General features: G+C 34.5%; 1 protein-coding gene across 1 annotated transcript; it reads right to left on the minus strand.

Moving 5' to 3' along the window:
• Positions 1 to 481: 481 nt before the first annotated feature.
• On the minus strand, positions 482 to 7,412 carry LOC106070491 (uncharacterized). The gene is made up of 2 exons (XM_013230412.2): positions 7,327 to 7,412; positions 482 to 4,903 (listed from the first exon to the last, which is right to left on the minus strand). The coding sequence occupies exon 2, from the start codon at positions 4,892 to 4,894 to the stop codon at positions 3,158 to 3,160; it is 1,737 nt and encodes a 578-aa protein (XP_013085866.2). The 5' UTR covers positions 4,895 to 4,903; positions 7,327 to 7,412; the 3' UTR covers positions 482 to 3,157.
• Between the last annotated feature and the right edge of the window lie 15,489 nt (positions 7,413 to 22,901).

A 22,901-nucleotide genomic window follows, 5' to 3' on the forward strand; every position in this document is an offset into this window, starting at 1 on the left:
TAGACCTCAAGGTCTGAGAGGGAAACTTGAAATTTTACTAACTAAGGGAAGATAAGCCTTGTTTAGCTTTGCAAAAAGTTGTACGATGATAAAAAAAAAACAAAAACATATCCTTGTTTAGTTCCTGAACACATCTAAAGAATTCCAAATCATGGATAATGTCGGATATTTCTCTTTTTGTTGTCATTCTCCATGTCTCTATCTGGCTCGCTCTCAATCATGTGTATATTTTCATTAGTCTATACACCATTCTATTTTGTTACGTTAGTAAACAATTACTTTGTGATGATGAGGGATGGCACCAGACAGGGTCTCAACACGGGGCCATCGAGACGACTATCCAGAGCGCATACCGCACGACCATTAAACTCAGTTTGGACGAACTTTCACCAATATGTTTACTAGTTAACAATATAATGTTAAACATCATGTATTTCTTTTGATATTATATATTGTTAAAATTAGTGACAAAGAAAAGCCGTTATACTTTTGAAGAAATATTTTTATTGTCATGCATTGGCAGTATAAAAGTAAGTAGAAAACATAACAAAATAATGAAACTACTAATCTCGATAGATGTATACAAATTGCACAAAGATTAAATTTTGCTCGTTTTATGTGATTTGCATTTGTGTCTTGTACATTAGTTACGAGCTTTTTAGTTGAAAACAAACTTTTTATAGTCTATTAGAAATTTGCTGTATCTATATATTAAACTTTCCTCTGAAATATTATTAAAATGAGTACCTTTAAAATATTGACATTTAGTCTTTTATGTGTCAGATTAGTACCTTGATACATGGAGTGTACTTCTATTTTTGTAAGCTTTTTTTCTATACTTATAAAAAAATTTCATGTAATAATTGTATCTTATAAGCTAAATGTATATATATATATATATGATAGTATCATTTTATAATGTAAATTAAACAATTTGAAAATTATGTTTATCGATATAGAAAAATGTGAAGAACGAAATCACAAACTTGGGACCTAGTTAGCTAGTAAGTATTTTCCTCCCTTTCTTTCTTTCCTTTTTTATTGACTTTAAATAAAAGGGGCACATACATTACATACCTTTAGAGCTCGTGAATTGGTTTATCTGTTACAATGAAATTTCAGGACCCGCTTTTCGTCCCTTCTTTCTTTCTGTCTCTCTTTCGATATTGGGAGACCCATTTTGTTTTTGTTTAACCTGGCCATCGTAATTTCTCCGACATAGACTTTTGACTTGATTTGGAAAGACCTGCTCTATAATGCTCTATAATGCGCCCTCGACACATATACGCACTCATATGACTTTTCTTCGGCTTCTTAATTCAAACCATAATATATATTTTGACCATGATGACCCCCCCCCCCCCGCAACCTATTTTTTTTTTTTGCAACCTTTAATTTTAAAGCAAGGAATACATGGTGTTAGACCCCTTATACATTTCTTGATACCATCAGTTTCAGGCCTAGACTATGACGTGCATATTTCGAATAGACTTCCACATTCCCGTTCCCCTTTCTACATTTATTTTGGTAGTTTGTTCTCTAAATACAAGCAGATTTCATTTTTTTAATTGTAGTCGTTTATTTGACCCTCTTTCAACGTAGCGAAATAACAATAGATCTAGATTTATCTTTTTAATGTTATTAGGATTATTTTTTTTTTAATTTAGTCAGCGTCTAAAGGGATCATCCGATTGATCAACACTAACATTTTTAGATTTTGAATCTATATATAGCATGTATGGAAAGTTTTAAACTTATTAACCACATCCCTGAATCATAAGAAAAGAATATAGAATTACCTTTTAATACTATTAGGACTTTTTAGTATGTATTTTGTTAGACCGCGTTTAACAGGAAGCGAAAGTACGTAAGGCATCTTAAAAATAAATAGACTTTGTGTGATATTTTAAAATCTTTCTATAAACACTGCAGCCTTTTAGGGAAATGTCGAAACTGTTGCGAAACTGTAGAAAACCGGTTATTAAGAAGCGCCTTGGAATTTAAAGGAACCTGTGTACGAAATTTCATACTGATCAGTACGACAGTTTAAGAGCTCTCTTGATCTATGTGTCAGTCAGTGGTAGGCTAAAATTGAAATATAATATAGATATTATAGAGTACAAATTAAACACATGCACAATTAGAAATAAAATATGATTATAATTTATGTTAAAAATAAAAATTGAATTGATTGATGTCATTCATCTCGAAGTGTAGTGTTCTATATTTCTAAAAAATAAATTCATATACAATTTTTAGAAATTGCATTAAAAAGGGCTTAGATAATGTTCTTTTATTTATTTATTTTTTATTTTCAATTTTTTTTTTACACAGCGGTGTCCCTCAAATTCTAAAAATAATTGGGAGCTGTCCTGTTTCGAATAAATGAATATTTTTTAATATGTGAAAGAATTACTGATTTGTTCATGACACAATGTTTCGTAAAGTATAACATTATTGTTCCCCTTTCAAACCTTGCTATCTGAAGCGCAGATGATGTAAAGATCATCTGTTTCTGTGATCCACGGTTAACCAGGGTGTCATGTGGCCCTAGCTAATATCAGGTATCCATTACATCTAGATGGACTTAGAGGCGCCCAAAGATCCGTACTTAAAAATCCCAGTCTTCACCAGGATTCGAACCCGGGAACACATATTCGAAAGACAAGCACTTTACCGCATTGCGCCTCCACTCTCTCTTTAAAAAGTAGTAAAACTTAAACTGTGTTAAATAACATAGCTATTTATTGTTCTTACTTTATCCTACTTTCGATTTTGGACTTTCAGATTACCAAAGGTCGGATTATCAAAACTCCACTGCATAGGAATGGGTGTTTGCTAATTTAATGTAAATCACATAAAATAGTAACATAATAACACTGTGGTTTTCGCAAAAAAAAAAAGGTTAGTTATGAAACTTTCTAAATACACAGTGAACACAAAGTAATCTCTTAGTAGGAATTAGCTTTAAAACAATTATTTTTTTCTTAACGGTATACCATATTTAATTAACAAATCTGGGTTGTATATGCATTTAGATAATTAATAAATAAAAAGTGTAATCAATACGCAAATATAATTTTAAGAAAACTAAGACATGCAAAGCAAAGCATTTGAAATTTAAAAAAAAATCGATTAACCACAGTCAGTATTTAGCTTATGAGGAGTCTTGATTCACTGGACCAGTTTCTAGTTTAACTTGATCCGCGTTTCCTAGGTGTACTTCGGGATATTCGACATCAACGGGCTTGTCCTTCGGGCCTACAGTAGCGAAGATAGTCATGTTATTAGGGCCTGGGGTGTCGGCTTTGCTTTCGTCAAGAACTGATCGCCGATTCAAATCCTTTAGTTCCACTTTCTTCCACGTAATATCGATCTTGGTGCCAGCAACGTGCTCCAGCTTTCCATTTAGTGTGAACTCATACTGACTCTCATTCGTCAGTTTGTTGATCACGTGACGTACAGAAGGGTGATTTTTAAACATATCATTCCACAGCCAAGGTTTCGACTGTGTTTCGCTCTCGCGTTTAAGTGCTGTGTAGAAAGCTTCCGACTGAGATCCGAAAGTGTACGGTACGCTCTGCTCCTCATCGCTTCCCTTATGATGAAAATGATAATTAGTTGTTGGGCTACTGAAGCCTTGCCCAAATCTTAAGAATCCCCTAAGTCCCACGCTGAACTTGGCAATGATGACAGCCGTATAAGGAATTGTTGTTCTGGTTTTGCTCATCTTAATTGTGTACTCTGCAGCTGAGTGAGGAGGGATGGTTTGGGTCGAAGTCGTTTTTAAACTATGTGACGTCGTTTGGCTGTTTTTCTTTGTAGTCGATTGGGAATACTCAAAAGCTACTTTAAATGTGCTTGATGCTTTGCCTATATCTTTTACCCCTAACTCAAATGAAAACGATAATTCTAGGCTAGTCTTCCAACTGCTGGTCATTGAATGTTCAATTGTATCCATGACTGCATATGAACGCTCAACTGCTACCGTAGAGCTAGTATTCAGGTGGTTTTCTTTTTGGCCACTTTCTATATTTTCTGTATTTAATTTATCAATAACCTTTTGTCCATATTTAATTTCCTTTACAGCTAAATTCCAATTTCTGTAATCAATGGCGAGTCTTTTATCACACTTGTCCCCTTTACAATAGTACTCTGTGTTAGCCACCCAGGAATCGTGCTCTCTCCTAAAATCTTCACCTACGTTGACGCCTTTGGTACCGTAGCAATAGCCGTAGCCCAGTTTGTCCGCCAGATTGGCCAAGTTCGTCAATGTTGTGTCCATAATCTTCGTCTTCAGTTTATCGACATCGTCTATCATCTCTGGTTTGTCCGCCATCTTACAACAATAGAGTTTATCTATACAATGAAGGTAGTCACAGTTACCTTTATATAGGCCTTTTACATAGTAACCTTCGTTGCAAGAAAATAAACCGTTCTCGTTAAAATTGATGTCCTGACTATAACAGTCGCCATAATAGAAAGGGTGTTCGGCTGGTTTAGAGCACCTTGCAGTTTCAATATGATATAAGTAGCCTGCGTACCAGGGCCATCCTGAATCTGTTCGCAGTAAACCCTGAAGAAAGAATCCCGTAGGGCAATTAGCCCATGCGTTATATTTATAATACAATGTAGGTACCCAGTCAGCGTACACAACTTGAAGCTCACCGTTGGACCACTGAGATGGGGCACTGCAGCATTGTACGCCTTCTAAATAAGTTAACTGATCGTCTTTCTTGTACTCGTTTCTGCTCAGACCATTTATATAGAAGTTAGCCTCATTGCATTTCGATTGACCAGGGGAATTAAAGCTGTCCCACCAAGATGTATGTGCACAAAGTGCACTCCCTTTTCCTATTAGTGCGAGAAGGACACCGAACTTGAGGACAAACATCACTGTAACCTGGACGAAATGGATGGGATTTTAATTTTAGAAATTATTTTGTAATTTAATTATACGTATGAAAAGAACCGTCTTGAGACTTTAATGTCATCAGTTCAAGTATGTCAACGCATTCGTTTTGTATATTGTTTGGTCATAATGTATGGTCAGCGAAGTCACTAAGTATTTATAAATCCTTTATTTATGTCAAACGCTCATGGTTGTATTAACAAAGTGTCACAATAGGAGTAATTATCTAGACAAACAAACAAGATAAACATAGAGGTAAATAAAAAAAAGCTTATATAAAGTGTAAGTGTATCAATTAGTTCGCACTGGATGACATTTTTCGATGTCATTTAAAAGACTGTCACTTACACTTTGTCTATATTTAGCCCGCTCAAGGTCTGCCGGCTAGATCAGCTAGCTCGGGAATTTCCAGCATGCAACAAACTTCTGGTTTAGAGTGAATGTGATTGGTTAGAAATATTAATTATTGTACGTTGAGCTGTATTTATTGGTCAGATTGATTAACCAAGCGGCAAAGAGATATTAGTCACATGGCAAACGCCCAAAGCTCTGAAAGACCGCCAGCCTCGTGGTGTAACTCAAAGGAAGATGACATGATCATATTATTGTGTAGATCATTTAAGCTAGTAGAAATTTAATTTGTGTTTTATTCTATCACAGTATATCATTGTAATTATTTGTGAATAGCTTTTCCAAGTTCTGAATTTGAAGTATTTGTATTTGACGAGGGGAAGTTTCTTCATTGAATTTAATAATAACATACTTAGATCGTCTTATCGACTAGCAACGTCTAGATGATCCTCTTATCAACTGGCAACTTCTAGATGATCATTTTATCAACTGACGATTTCTAAATCCTCGGCAACCACGATCATTGATGGTGCAATATAGATCAAGATAATCTTCAACGTGACATCTAGCACCATCACAGATCATGACAAAGACATATTTTTTTATTTGAAATTGGTATACCATAAAAACTAGCTTAGTGTCACACTTTAATATAATAAAAAGATGTAGCTGTAGATACCATACAATCGCTATATAAATCAATGTTAATGTAAACACACAATTGCATCAATTTTTTGTTTATTATCGTTTCATTTTTTTTTTAAATTTTAAAGTAATATCCTAAAAAAACATTTTTGAAAATAAAAGTGTGCCTCTTAATAAACACTAATGTTAGAGATTTAACAATAATTGAATATTAAAATTAAATATCAAAAATAGCGGACACAAATATTTCTTTTTATGTACGTGACAAATATGTCTTAACACAAACACTCATGCAAAACATAGATATGAATAATTGTTTTTAAAGAAATAATACAATAAACGTACATAAAGTATTTCGCGCCAAAACGTCCCTGGCGCCAAAACGGCTGCGCCAAAACGTCCTGCTTCGCAATTAGTAATTAAATTTGTAATAGATTTAGATTCTAGTCTAACAATATAAATTCTGTGCGATAATAAATATTTTTTTTCAATTGTTTTTATTGAGCGCATTTTCATGCTTTTACCTTTTCACTACGCTATCGCTTGTCTGGACTAGTTGGGGTGGGTGGAGAAAGAATGGGAAATCAGCGTTAATGTTACAGTGATCAAACCTCCTTAAGCCCTAACCTTGACTAATGTGCAAGCGAAGTGATTATGAAAACAACGTTTTACAGCTTTCAAAGCCGCAATGTAGGCCTAATTCTCTTACAAAGTATAAAGGGGACTAATTCAACTTATACCACCACATCATTCAATCAATATCTTTCCCTCATTTGATACAAACAAAATAATAAATTAACAAGTGTAAATTAACTAATTGGTTACTTATTTTTTTTATTGTTTTAAGTTTTTGTCAGATATAAGAAATAATTCTGCAAAATTTCAGCTTGATCCGAGATTCGTGCGTTCGAAATGTGTACCAACGTTTTACCAGGAAGACAGACAGAGGGAGATGATATAAGCTTTGTAACAATAATTTCAATATTAGTTATTTATAGATTTTTTATTATGATCTATGATGTTATTTTTCGTACCGATGCGCAAAGCTATTTACAAAGGTAGATTTAATAATGAAGATCTCTGGGACATATCATTGACTTGAATAATTTTATTAAAAAGTGGTGTATTTTCTTTAAAGGATAGACTTTCATAATTAATTTTTAAATGATTTGCTTTAAGAAAAAAGTAGCCTTTGCACAAGAACTTTGCAAAATTTAAATATTACGTTATCGGATTTTTCTTATCTTTTCTAATCCCTGCGATCTAAATGGGACGGACGGACAGAGCGGACGGACAAACTGAAGGAAACAGAAAGATCGCACAGAAGTATTAGCGGCTTTTCCCTTTCTGGGGACCGCTAACAATAATAAAAGAATAAGAAACAAAAAAAATTGCAACATTGAAGTGTTCAATCTTACCAAATAAAGTTGTTTATTCTGGAATTGTTTAAGCACAACAAGCTGTCGTGAGAATAGGACCAACAATACACATGTAGTTCCTCCTATATATATATATATATATATATATATATATATATATATATATATATATATATATATATATATATATATATATATATATATATATATATATATATATATATATATACTTATGCCTTCAAATTAATGGCTGTCGTTAATTACACGGCTATTAAAGCCAGACGAAAAGGATGCATTAGTTTAAGGCTCATTCTGTTGTCAGTAATTGACCACAAGGGAAAGTTTAAATTGCAAGAAAGAGAAAGACGATATGTTGTTCTTTCAAAATACCGATCTAACTTATGCCATGGTTAGAAACAATACACTCAAATTGCTACAACCTGACATTCCCAGTGACTCTGATCCCAGTTTGGTAAACACTGGCTTAACCTCTGCTCACCGCCGCCCGCGACACACACACTCCAGAACACCCTTTTTTGTCAGGACGTTGCGGCTCCCACCCACCAAAAAGAGGAACTCGCCCCCCCCCCAGGGGGATCCAAAGTTTGAGAATCATTGCAGTTATGTTACGAAGCATCAATAATCCAAAACAGAATAATAGCAATAATAATCCAATACCGAATACTTGCACCATTATTAAAAAATAAAACACTTAAAAGAGCTTTAGATTTACATATCGTTTTAAATAACTACATAATAAGTAGTTTAGATTTTATATTTATAAAACAGATAGGCTCTAACATTTTTAACTGATTTGACCACAGAATTAATAATGTACTTTCAACTAGAACTTAATGTAGTCCTTCATACAGACTTTATAATCACCCAAAAATTAACGATTAACTTTAAAATAAAAGTAAAAATGTTTTTAAAACTAATTTTCTAATTTACTTACAGAGCGGGCTATTCGACTCAAAACAAATATCACAATCCTTATAAACAACCAGCAAAGATTCAACGCCAGAAATGAGTAGTATCGTATGGAAAAAAAAAGTAGGAATTCCTTGCGCGTCGCTCTTTTTGTTTTAAATAAAGTTTCCAAAAATAACTTCCTATGTACGAATATCGTTGCCCCACTCCCCAAGTTTTCAAAGGATAATTGATTAATTAGAATTTATATTAAATGTTAAAATATTAAGTAGGCCTATTTTTTTTTTTTTTGCAATATAGGTGGCGGCGGCCCTGGTTTTATATCCATCCACCCTCTGGCCTGCTTCAACACATCCTTCCATTCCGATCTCTCCTGGGCCTTTCGTCTCCACGCCCTTACCCCAAGCTGCTTCGGACCTGCTGGTTATATAAGTGATGCAAAAACTCTAGGTTATAGTGTAAGACAAGCACTTTATAACAAAGTAAAAAATTAATTTTCACCAACTAGTGTCAGGTACTCATTAGACCTGGGATGACTTAGGCGGCCAAAGATCCTGAAATTAAAAATCCCAGTCTTCACAAGGATTCGAACCCGGAACCTCCATGTTCATATGCTAGGACTAATTTGTACAAATGTTCCTTCTTCCCTAGTTCTATTAAAGCATGGAATGGGTTGCCTGAGTCAGCCAGGAAAACCAATGACTTGGCTGAATTTAAGCATAATTTGGCAAAATGACTAGATGCATGACGCCTAGTACGTAATCGTCGTCTTACTGTTTTTTTTTGTACATCTGTATTTTATAAGATAAGATAAGATAAGAAGATATGTCAAGACTACGCGTTATTAAACGATCAGATGTTTTAAAACTTACAACTAAAGTGAAGTTCGTATCAAAAATCTTTTTTAAAAGCAAAATTTAAATCAGTATTTCATTCAATGTGTTAGTTAATAAATGGAAAACATATTTTATAATGAACCATTGATACTTTTTCCATTGTGACGTTAGATGCTAATTTTTGTACCAATGCACGAATCTATGAATGAAACTTTGGTTTTTATTGAAGAAGTCATTTTAAAGAATTTAACTTAATGAGATGTTTCCTATAAAAATGGTGCATTTTTTTTGTTGAAAAATCTACTTGCATAGTTAATTTTTTCAAATTAAATAGTTCATTTTCGGAAAAGAAAAAAGTAGCCGTTTTATCATAACTTCGAAACATCATGATGTCAGATTTTCTTTTCTAGTTTCTGAGATCTAAATGGGATGGGCGGACGAACGGTCAGACAGACCACACAAAACTAATATCTGCTTTTGCCCTTTAAAGGGCCGCTAAAAAAGATTCGATCTACATTCTAATTAAGCACACTTTCCGATTCTATCACACAACTCAATTTATAATTGGTGATTTATTTACGAAACCTAATATTCTGATTCTCTACATTGCTTTATTCAACCCTAAAGTTTAGTTATCAAGAAACGCAAAGCTATTTGGTTAAAAAGCATGTAATAGTATGATTTTTTCCAAATTTCAACATGCTATTTATCATGGCCACAGAATTATGAACAGTTAAAGACACACTAATTCATTTTTTGAGCACAGTTCTTCAGACAATTTCGAAAGTCCTGTTTCACACAACATAAAACGACGTAACTCTTTTCCTATATAACACAGAAACATGTTTGTAGTTTATATATAGATCTAATAATTTTTAAAAGTTATTTAGAATTGTTACATAACCTAATGTTATAATTCTCTACATTATTTTATTTAAAATTTTAGTTGTCAGGAAACGTAAAGCAATGAATAAGAAAATCATATAATGAAGTACAACTGTTCCTAATTTCAAGCTGTAATCTATCATGTTTTGCTGTTGGTGATGTTGTTTATTACTTATAACTAAAGTAGTGTCTTCTTATCTTATATAATACAGACGTTACGTCAAAAAGAGAAGATGATTACGTCCTACTCGTCATGCATTTAGTCATGCATATTAACCAATGACTTAAATTCTGTTAAGTCATTGGTTTTCTGGCTGGCTCAGGCAACCCATTCCATGCTCTAATAGTACTAGAGAATAAGAACATTTGTGCAAATTTTTCCTAGCATAGGAAATGTGTCTTCATCTTTGGGTCTTTCGGAGTATTTTATTAAATTTTATTTTTATATTTGAAGATTATGGTTCAGTGTTTTATGTATAATTGCTACTTTACTTTTGAGTCTTCTCTCCTGAAGGCTTTCTAAGTTTAGGGATTTTACTACAGGTGTTACCTTAGTGAAATGTGAAAATTCGTAAGTTATAAATCTCACTGCTCTATTTTTTGTCTGTTCCAGTTTCTTAATGTTTTCTTGAGTTGAGGGGTCCCAAACAGAGGATGCATATTCTATTATTGGCCTAACCAAGGTTAGGCATTTTACGTCTCAAGAGACGATCTTTTCCCTTTTGTTACCTAAGCTACGAGAAAGAATTACTCAAAAACAAAATATCCAAACTGAAGGACAAAATAGCACGTTAATTAATAGCATAATTATATGTCGATGTATTTAAACTTCATCCTGTTTTACGTATAATTGAATTCTTAGTAACAGTTTGGAATATCACTAGGAATTGTTCTAGAGTATTTCTAACACTTCTCAGTAAAACTGAGATAAGGTCAAAGTTTATTTTTCCATACAAGCCTATTAACTAGAGATGGGAATCGAACCCAACTTTTAAAGCTCGGGTTCGGTTCGGTCAGATTTAAGTTCGTGTTCGGTTCGATGACGAGTAAAGTTCGGGTTCGGTTCGGTCAGGTCTAAAGTTCGGATGTAGTAGGATGTTATAAAATCAAAAAATAGAAAAATTATGTGCATGTAATAATGTTTAATTCAATTATTAATTAGATAAAACAGCAATGTGAAAACTCGTTCGGTCGGTGGGCCATTTTAATTTTCAAGACTCGTGTCGTGGGCCACATAACAAAAAAGACATCAAATTAAAAAAAAAATCACTTTTATTAGAAACCCGGGGATAATAAAAAAATGTTTCTCTTTCAGACATTATGATCTATAGGGCATATGATGTAAAGGTCATTTATCTCTGTGTTCCACGGTTAAAGAGGGTGGCATGTAACTATCACAACGACCAACTGCCTTAACTTTTCCCCAGCTAACGTCAGTTACTCTTGAGAGTTGCGTGGACTCAGGTGACCCGAAATTAAAATTCGTCCTTTACCTTGACGCGCAGACATGCCATGACAATTAATAAGGCACAATGCCAAACGTTCCAAAAGATATGCCTGTATCTTACAAAAACTGTTTTTTAGTCATGGACACTAGAACGTTACAAGCTTCAGAGTTCTTTCTTTTCATTGACTCACAGACGTTAGCACAAACTCACCTTTTTTTGTTGACAACTGTGTCTTTCAGGAAGTGTTCACCCCTCAATAAAATACCCTATGCTACGCAGCGGGTCGACTAGTATGCAATAATTTGCTGGCAAGACAAGTTTCGTCTAACACTCTAAACGGTTCGACCGCTATAACAGTCTTAAAAAAAAGCATAAAAACCCACACACACAAAACTATCATATTTAAATGAACGATATCTTTTACTTCACATCTATACTGTTTAACGCATTTACATGTCCTTTTCTTTTTCCACTCCCAATTGAGGAATTAAAACAAAAGCCATTTCTGAAACTAATTTTAGGAAAAAATGTTTAATCCAATAAAATCCTCTTACATCTCAACATTTCCCAACAAATATATAGCTGTACTTTATGTGAAGAATTTAGCTGTTTACACTCGTGCATAATGTTCCGGAACTGTAGAGCTAACTTACTAGTTGTTATCCTCGTAACTGCTTTCAAATAACAGTCAGTCAGCATTGACCTGTGATTAAAACAAAAGCCATTTCTGAAACTAATTTTATTTTTTCATTGTTAATTTTCAGACAAGAAAAAAAATATTGGTTTACAGATGTATGTGGACCCAAATAATGTGAAATTTTAGCTGCTAAGTTTTTTAAGTGTGGAAATACAGCTTCTGGTACCCATAAAACTATCGCAGAAGAACTAACTGAAACTTCTTTTTCAGGAAATAATTTGCTTGGAGGTATCTCCTCTGGAGCTGAATCAACTTCTTGTAAAATGTTTTACATGTTTCGGATGTTCCTTCAGAGTTGAAGATAGTTTACTTCCTAGTTCAAACCTCCCGCAGGACGACGGGGGATGGGAGCGGGCAGGGTTTGAACCCTCGACCGTCGATAAATCTGAACGACAGTCCAGCGCGCAAACCGCACGACCAGGCAGCCATCTACACTAAGTGGTGAGCTGAGGGTATTGAAAACTGGTTCCAAGCTCTTGACGTCTTGAAATTCTCTTTCAAATTCCCAATAGGCATTTAACTTTTCAACCATTTCACTTGAACTAGTTTCACCTTTCAACAAAGGAAAATGACAAAACCTGTTTTCTATTGCTTGTTTGGGGAAATAGTAAAGCTTTGTTTGAAAAGATTTAACATGCACATACATTAAATGTCGAAACAAACCACTGCAATACTCCCGATGTAAAAAGTGAAGTCTGTCTTCCACGCTTCTTAGAAATATTAGTTAGTCATGGGCGCAGGCAGGACTTTTTGCAGGGGTTTGGGGTAGCAAGTTGCCTCCTATGGCTCAAAATCGAGGCTTCAACTTTTTTATTACAAAGAATATTAAAGACAAGAATTGGTGATCTCTCAACCCCACCCCCCCCCCCCCCCTTTTAACCTATGTAATTTTAAGTTCACTGTAAATACTTGTTTCATGGAATACAACAAAAACTAACATGTGAACAAACTATTTATTTTACACTTTGGTTATTTTATCCGTTCGGCCCCTGCCCCCCAACGGTCGATCAAACACAAAATGCAAACGCTGCCAAAGCTGTATAACTTTACTATTGAATTTCTTCTCGTTCGATGGACAAGCCGGCGATGAACGCTTATCTGGCAGTCTTCTATACGTTGCAGCTCTTGCATCGTTTTAGAATAAAGACAGAACAGGTTGAACTGAGCAGTATTACTGCTTGAAAAGAAAGACATTATTGAAACTTATGAATCAAGGTACGGAATGTAGAACCGTGTTCTGTAATAATCGCTCGGTGTATCTGCTTCCAGTCCGCTTTGACATCCATCCATACTTATAACACCATCAGTGGTCACTCCCACAATTTTCCCTCAGTGATGGTTGAAACTTAAGATCACTTTAAACACTTTTTCACGTGTATTCATCCTCCTCATATAGCTACTAACTCCTCTATGATTCATAGTTGCTGTTTGTTCCACGATTAAAGAAAGAGAGTTGACCTGTATATTTCCGTTTAAAATTATGTTTTGATTTAAAAACATCCACGTTTTCTTTATAAAACAAATATGTGGGCTTATTATCTTTTCAACAAACGGTAAAGATCCGTTCAATTTTCCTGGTAGTTTTTACATTTCAGTGTTAAAGGCCATGTTACCAAGCCATTAAAGAAAGAGTGAAAGATACATTTTTCAATTAAAAAAAATTTTTTTTAGAGGTAGGAGGATTTTTTACACTTTGTGCCGACGTTTCGGCGGGCTGGATGGCCCCACTTCGCGAGCTGGATTTTGTGCATCACTGATCTAATACATCTGAATCCTTGTATTTCTTTATCTCACATGTCAGAAACCCTAATTATTTCATTTTTAGTTCTCAGGGGCCCCTTCTTTTTGCAGAATATTTAATATTAAATGTAAAAACCCCCCACTAATTTAGGGGCCCCCCTCAAGTTAAGGCCCGGTGGCATTTTCAAAAAATTCTCCCCTCCCTCCCCCCCACCCTAGCTACGCCTCTGGATTGGTTTTAACTTGAGAATGCGAAGTGTGAGAAATAACATGCTCAAGTTTCCAACCATTTAGACTGACAAAGGCAGTGAGTTGATAGGAGTTTTGTAAAACTAAAGCTATGCCCGAACCATAGCAACGAGTACAAACTACAATACAACAGTGCGCATAACATAACTCAAGGCCAAAACTAAAAAAAAGAAAGATATATCCAAAAAAGCAGACGTTGTCCTTGTTCTCACTGCCACATGATCCAACCGAACTACGCCTATACTTTGGCGCAATCCAGTAGCCGAGAATGTTGACACGCTATTAGTTATTTGATGCCGAAATGTTTGTTGTAAGCGATCTTACATTCAATTCATGCTAAAATTTTTCCGTGAAAAGAAAAAGAAAGAAAACAAGATTACAAACAATGTTTGTGTTATCAAGCAAACTCAGAGGCGGTCCCATTAGACATAAGAAATATTCAAGCAATTTTTTTTTTAATAAAAAAGAAGTAATATGGCAACGAAATGACAACAAACAAAATTATAGATATTCATTAATATAAACCACAACTAGATTCTTAATCTGCACATATATTTAGATTTTTAAACTTGATTAAGAAAACTGATAATAGAACTCTAGAGTCGTGGACCATAAAAGCTGACTACATTTATTATCATATAAGGTTTCTGCCGTAGTTTAAAAACTTTAGAAACCAAATATAAAGACAGAGTATGTAGGAGAACGAGTTCAATCCAGTACAGCGACCAAGTCCAGAACTGTGAGTCCAGTGTCAAGCAGTGTAAGAGAGACTGTAGATTTTAGTATGGCTAAATACAGTAAAGCATTTGTATTCAGTGTATCGTGCTGCTAACTGTTTAGTATTGACTGTTATTCTTAAAGTATTATTACAGGAGGCAGAAATAGCTTGAATTTTCCAACCGACTATTTTAGGAATCTTCGACAGCCATTATGACAAGAACAAAGAGAAGGTGTAGAATGTCTGAAAAAAAGAGAGATTGAGGGATTGATTTGTCTATGGAGACCGTGATCCAGAACTGCATAGAGAACTGTTTAAGTTTATAGCACAATACCCAAAGATAACTTTTCATAAGCTACGGAACTATTCCTTCAAGTTGGAGAACCAGAACGAAGATTCAGTTTTGTCTGAGTACTCTTAGACCATTTGGCCAAGCTAGAAAAGCAATTTCAAGAGATAAAGAGTTCCTGGTACAACAGTCTGCCAAGTCCAACTAACCCACTCTCTAGTCAACAATATAGTCAACGCAGACCTGGATTATATTCAATTTATAATGAGGGTATATCGAAATTGCACGTTATAAAAGTAGTTCTTTTTTTAAAACAACATCTCAATCAGTATTTCATTTAGTAAATGGAACATATACTTTATAGGAAGACATTGATACTCACTTTTTCTATTGTGACCTAATATGCAACTTTTTTGTACTAATGCGCGAGTCTATGAATGAAGCTTGAGTTATTGATGAAAAAGTCTTTAAGCTTTCCAAAAGACTTACCTCCTCTTAAGTTTTTCTTTTTAAAAAGTATATTCTTATGAAAAATCTGCTTGTATTGTTAATATTTAAAATTAAATAGTTTACTTTTATAAAAAGAAAATGTAGCCGTTGCATCAGAACTTTGAGAGGTCTAAATATCATGATGTCCCATTATAGTTTTTTTTTTTAGTTTATAAGATAAAACTTGACGGGCGGACAGACAGACCATTCGTTTATGTGGGAAAATAGTTCCACGAATCACTAAGTTTCTCGTGCCACACAAGTCTGTATATCTCTCTCCATATTCGTTTATCTCACATAGTCCCTTCTTTCCAATCATCTCCTCATATTTTTTTGTTGTGCCAACCTCATCCTTGAAGTAACTCATTTTGATAAGTATATTCATTTTAGGTTTGTCGTGTAGGATGGTAGTCAGCCTTTTGTAACATTATTCTTTTCCTCCTCTTAATTGTCGTTGGTTTGGGGCGTAGCATTGGACAATATCTATGTTAATCATCTTATTCACTGTGTGGAATGGGGCTGTTATTATCCGTGTTCCATGCGCTTACCATCAAAAAAGTGCTCTCTTTGCCAACGTAGACAGGATTATAGCTTCTCCCTGAGTGTGTGTAGCCTCTTGCTCATGTCCTGAAAATAAAAGTAGCTCAAACAAAGTCTCTGCCCTCAACTAGTCCATCTTGACTCGCTGATTCCTAAGATTTTAGGATAAAAACCTTTTTATCTCAGCTACGAGTCTCATACATTTTCCGGACGTTCCACATACATGGTGGTGGTCCTGGTAGAGATGATGGTCTTCGGCCTTCCGGATGACTCTGGCTTTCACCGACATACCTCATAAACCTTTCAGCTGGATGACCATCTTCTCCCAGGTCCGTGACTTCTGTTGATTTGCTGTTTCTGTAGCTAGTGGTTTTTCTACAGGCTAGGGTAGCTAGACCTACTCCCAACCCTCCTCCTTTCTCAGCCGGGCTTGGGACCGTCATTTATTGAAAGCAAAATAATCGCTCTATAAGTTGTATATACTAAGTATTGTCTTATTAAAATTAATTAATAATTTACAAAATATGTATATATATATATATATATATATATATATATATATATATATATATATATATATATATATACATATATACAAACAAGGATACAAAGACAGTTTGTGTAGAAACATAAACTCAAAATCGGCCCCGAAATGGTCCTCCCAAGCAGGTAAAAAGGCATGTTTCATTATTTTCAGAAAGAACATCAGAATGGAATTCTATCAAAGACAAATGACAGAGAAGAATGGAGAAAGAAGGTTGACAGATCTTGTGTGGTGCCCCAGCAGTCCAGCAGACAAAGGATAGGTGAACGTGAATGTGAAGTTAGATGTGGCCTAACTGATGACTTATAAGGAGTATCTAATTGATCTGATTGTTTTGTAAAGGGTCAATCTCATCAATCTCATCAAGGAAAAAAAACAACATTTCCGTAAAAAAAAAATAGTTAAGTGTGTTATTTCATGTATTGTAAATTACAGTTCACGCGATAATAGGAAAAACTAATTATTAATTGTTGTTTTAAATTATGTCCAACTTATATGCATACTAAATAGATTTTCTCTCTTTTAAAAAAAGAAAACTTTCTTTGTGTAATTGTAGTTAGTATGACAGAAATTACATAACTTAGCAATACAAATGTAATAAAAAAAAGTTTCTTGACAAAAAATCTAAAACCATTTGCATAAATAAGTTTAAAATATGGTATATTATTTGCGCCCCTTCTAAAGAGCCTCAAGTGTTCGTTACTATCAATAGTGAATAGTTGTAAAAGTGGTGTATTTTTTTATGAAAAAAAAAACTGCTTGCATAAGTGATTTAAAAAATTATATTTTTTTTCTTTCAGAAAAGAAAAAAGTAGCCGTAGCATCAGAACTTTGAATGGTCTAAAATATTATGGTGTCAGATTTTCACTATCTTTTCTAGTTTACTAGATCTAAGCGGGATCTAAGCGGGACAGACAGACAGATATTCCTATCAAACTAATAGCAACTTTTACTCTTTTTTTTTTTTTAACATTAAATCTTTTATATTTTTTATAAACATAAAAAAAAAAACAACTAAAAAATGTTTATTAGAAATGACATTAGTGTGTTTGGATATCTGATACATTTCTTAGTGCTGTAAAACAAAAAGTTAAGAAATGTTTAATTTCTATGACATGAGCACTAGTTGTATGATTCACTTGTAAATCTAAATATTCAGAGCACTTCTTACTGGGACAAGGCACTAGTCCAAACCTTCTAGTATAAGAATAAAAGTATGTCGTTATACAATTAGACCGTCACTTTAAATTAACATTTAGTGAAATTGGAAAGATAGGTTTTTTTCTGAAGTTTTGTCGTAGAATACCTTAGTACTGAATGCTTAGTGTTTTGGAGGTTAAAAAATTTATCTTTTAAATTAAAATTACCAGAAACAAAAATATTATTCAAGGGAAATAAATACATGCATTAACGTGCTTCAAATTCAAAATCTATTTATCCCCCTTTACTCTAGAATCTTCTCAATGAAGGACAAGAACTGTAGAAACACTTGTTCATTGGACAAGCCGCAATGATATAGTCGGAATAGTATAAATATATGTCCAGTGAAAATCACACATTGCAATTAATATAGTATTAAGCATTTTCTAAAATAAATGTATAGAATGTGTTGTACATGTTTCAAGTTTTATTTCATTTGCAGGTATACTATCGTACCAATGTCCGTTATCTCTGTGTACGCCTGATGTACCTATATATATTTAAAAAGGAAATCTAGAAATTTGAATTTGTCTTTAATATGATGAGGTTTAGTCTAGGCGAAGATTTAAACGAAAACAAAACAAATAGTTCCTTATGTTTTTATTTCTTAATGAAAACAATCTAAACCAAATTATAAACAACTAAAACGTCAATATACACCCATCATGGCAAAAACTAAAGAATACCTGCAGAATATGATATCATGATATATTTTTTTTACTAAATTGTCAGAAAAATAAAACAGAAACAAAACAAAAAAAAAACACAACAACACTATTACAATAAATAACAATAAAAATAAATTTAATCTTAAAATGAGTTATATGCCAAAATGAAATAATTTTTTTTAAGCTCTTCATACACATACTTTGAGCTCTGTACTTTAATAGAAACCAAATTGCTTCATTATATGTACATTTTTGTAACTCTAGCAGACCCCAGAGAATTCCTAAGGACAAAGGATGGAGGTCCTTTGTCTTAGGTTCTTAAGGGAAAAATTGTTGCAAAAATAATATAAATAAAAATGAATGTTAATAACTCATAAGTCTAAAATATATATATATATATATATATATAGTTTGGCAATACTTTTTTTAAGGAATATTTTCAAAAATTTTTGTGAATGTTTTTTTTTTTTTTTTTTTTTTCACCAATTTCTGGACATTTGCTGTCATCATTTTATGGACCGTTGCTGTCACCTTTTTCTGGACCTTTGCTGTCACCTTTTTCTGGACCTTTGCTGTCATCATTTTATTGGACCTCTGCTGTCATCATTTTCTGGACCCCTTGCTGTCACCATTTTATAGATCTTCGCTGCAGCCTACTCGGCGAGCATACTGAAAATCCTGGAACATGACTTTGATAAAAACGTCTCTTTTTTTATGAAATTTTCCTTGTGTTATTATTAATTTAGAATGATGTTTTGTGTGTTTTCTTTGAGAAAAAAAAATTAAGAAAAACAAAAAGGGAGGAAAAAAAAAAAAAAAAAAAAGCCCAATAAAGAGGCCAAGAGCCCGAAAAAGAGGCAACGCCCAAAAAAGAGGCAAAGAAAAGAGGCAAAAGCCCAAGGATTCCTAGGATGTACTAAGCTAGACAACTGAAGTCAAAGCTAAAAAGCTGAGGTTTCCTAAAAAAAAAAAAAAAAAAAAAAAAAAAGATATATTTTTTTTCTGCAAAGCTGGAGGCCTCTTATCAGTGTAAACGGTTTTGGTTTTACGAAATAATTATAAAAAAAAAAACAACTCTTCAAGTTCATACATTAATGCAAGGGAGACTATATTAAGAAATAAAGATAATTATTATGTGTTCTAATAAATTCATTCTAACAACTTTGTTCATTATTTTAAAAAAATATTTAAAGTATATCATCTTATCTTATATGATACAGACGTTATTTCAAAAAAGAGAAGATGATTACGTCCTACGCGTCATGCATTTAGTCATGCATATTAATCAATAACCTAAACTCCGCCAAGTCACTGGTTTTCCTGGCTAATTCGGTCAACCCATTCCATGAGATAAAGAAGGAGTAATCGGGTACCCGTAGTTCTAAATGATAAAAAGCAACTGTTCAGACATATGTCCGTCTCGAAAGTAATGCGGGTTCCCGACTATCCGGTCTAAATGTCTAAGGGTGTAAAGAAATGTTTCTGTTGCCCAGTGTTAACGTGTCATGTGGTCAGCTCGAAGAAAGCCGCCTTTCTTTTCTCTGGTGCCGCGTGGTCATCTACTAATCTTCTATTCGGCCTCTTTTAATAAACTTTCTTTATGTAAATATGGTCTCCAAAGTTATAAATATTTGTGCAATGAAAAAAAAAGTATTTTACAGAGCTTCTTTTTTATAACATAAAAAACACAGACCTTCAAGCTGTTTAGAAGAGGGGAAGGTGGTTTGTGTGTACACAATTTTTCATTTCTCGGGGGAGGCGTAACAAGCAAAAGTTTGAGAAACACTGGTTTTTAAAAAATTGCATAAATAACCACGTTGTGAAAACATGAAAACATAATTTCAGTATACTTCTTTTATAGCCTCCCTTTTTAATATCGTTATCTTTAAAATTGCAAACCATAGGTCATATGTCAACTAAGATGTATAAATATGATTATTTAGTTAGTATACTATAAACGCCATATTCAATTAAAATTCGCCTATCGGACCTTGCGATCTATAGGGCAGATAGTGTAAAGAACATCTGTATCTGTGGAAAGAGTCATGTGGCTACCACAATGCCGAACCGCCTTTACTTTTCCCAAACTAATGCTAGCTACCTATTAGAGTTGGGTGGACTCAAAGGCGCCCCAAGGATCTCGTAATTAAAAATCCCAGTCTTCACCAGAATTTGAAACAGGAATTCTGTTTTGGAAGCCAGGCGCTTTACCGCTCAGCCACCGCGCATCCTGTTCTTTAAACTAGAAAAAAAAATATAATGACGATTTTTTATATTATGTTGTTGTTGTTTTTTTTAGTTCAAGCTGGAATTAAAAAACACTAATGCGACATTTGTTAAGTGTTCACAGTTACTTAGGAACCAGACTTATCTTAGGAGAAATCGTTGTTCCGTAAGGGGGAATTTTTTTAAAGTTTCGTAGAGTTATAATTTAAATAGAGCCACTGGGCTAAGCAATCTTAAGCACAGGCTTTAAATCGGCCCGGGCATTTCTATACCATGTAGCCCACAAATCATGATGAGCATCCAATCATACATGTCCCCAAAATCATAAGCCTATGTAGGTTTGATAGCGTATCGATAACTGCACGCATGCATTGAACTCTGTATCTATTGGCCTTATGTTGCTTTTTTAGCGGCCCCCGAAAGGAGAAAAGACGCTATTAGTTTTGTGCAAAATGTCTGTCCGTCTGTCCGTCCGTCCCGTTTAGATCTCGTAAACTAGAAAAGATATTGAAAATCCGACATCACAATATTTTAGACAATTCAAAGTTCTGATGCAACGGCTACTTTTTTTTTCTGAAAGCGAAAAATCTAATTTTTAAAATCAGTTATGCAAGCAGTTTTTTTTTTGTAAGAGAAAAGGCTAATTAGTATGCATTATAAGTTAGACCTTATTTAAAAACGAACAGTAATTTTGTAAACTTAATTTTTCTGAACTTTTTTTTTATTGCTGAAATTTTTTTTTTTTTTTTTTTGAGGATTCGAATATGAGTTTGATTAAGTAGCTAACACTTGAGGATTAATTCTGTGGATTATTTGTGTTTCTGTGGTTTATTTTGTGATTCTGTGGATTTTTGTGTGTTACTGTTTAGAGTGGACGGCGCGAGGGTTGTGTAGTAAAGTATTGTGTAGTTTGTAGTGTAGTTATCGTCTCTTTTCTGTCTCTGTACTTGTGATAAACCCTTGTAAAAATGTCAGTTAAGACATTTTTTATTGAAAAAAAGGACCTGGATGGTGGACTTGTCCACTCCCCAGGTACCTTGCTTCTAAAGCTGTCAGGCCAAGGGGCTGTTAAGGCCACTATGGCGAGCCTAATAGAGTGCCTGAAACTAACACCGGACGAAGTGAGTTCTCTCTATCGCTTCGAGAACCCCTTTGTCTGGTTCCTGGTCCCAACATCCGCCCGAGTGAGAACCCGTATACTAGGGAAATCATTCGGGAATGATAAGGACTTCAAGGTAGATGTCTGTACCTTAGAAGACGAAAAAATCAGGGTTACCCTTCACTGGGTAGCACCAACCATAAACAAATCAAAGATAGGAGAAATCTTTGGAGCCTTTGCAGAAGAAGGCTCCAAGATAGAGCCAATCAAGCTAGGCAACTCAGATAAGTGGGCGGCTTGGATCAAACTCCGCAAACAGACTGAACTCCCCCATTATATTCAATTACGATACGAGGACGATCCGAGGACCTACAAGGTCCTCGTGACCATCCCGGGACGTAGACAACAGTGCTGGCATTGCGGACAGGACCAGCACTGGTCAAACCAGTGTCCAAATAGGGCGAACCCCAGACGGGACCAAAACCCCACAGAAGGTGCAAAGGAGGTAGGAGGGAAAATCTCCTATGCCATGGCCCTTAAAGGGGAGGGAGAGAAAAAGCAATCCGAGATTGATCAACAGCAAAAAAAAGATGGCTTCACAATGGTTGAAAGCAGCAAAGGAGGGAAAAAAAAAACAAATAGAAGCTATGGGAGCTACTCCAAGTGGTCTCCCCCCACCTAACATCCCTGAAAACAAATCTAAGCAAAGTAAAAAAATTAAAACATCCGGAGGGGCAAGTTCAGCACCCACCACCCCAACCAAAATAACAAGAAAGAGGGCCCTCTCTCTCTCTTCCTCATCAGAGGATCTAAACGAGGATCCCCGGGTAGAGGAGGAGAAAAGAGAGGAAGAACAGTTCAAGCTCGAGCTGAACTTTCCAGACTCCCCGTCAGTGCTAGTCATAGATGAGGGCGAGGACCCTAACACACATTCAAACACATAAACAACAAAGCAACTCTTAAAGATAAAACGCATACACATACAATAGAATAATAAACACGCAAACCAATCTCACACACTCATGGCAGACATCAAAATTTTGACACTCAACATCA

The sequence above is a fragment of the Biomphalaria glabrata genome, chromosome 8 (genome assembly GCF_947242115.1).
Source record: "Biomphalaria glabrata chromosome 8, xgBioGlab47.1, whole genome shotgun sequence".
Classification (NCBI taxonomy): Eukaryota; Metazoa; Mollusca; class Gastropoda; family Planorbidae; genus Biomphalaria; species Biomphalaria glabrata.

Bases quoted from the DNA above. Each gene is read 5' to 3' on its own strand.
- LOC106070491 (XM_013230412.2), bottom strand. From the start codon at position 4,894: ATGTTTGTCCTCAAGTTCGGTGTCCTTCTCGCACTAATAGGAAAAGGG.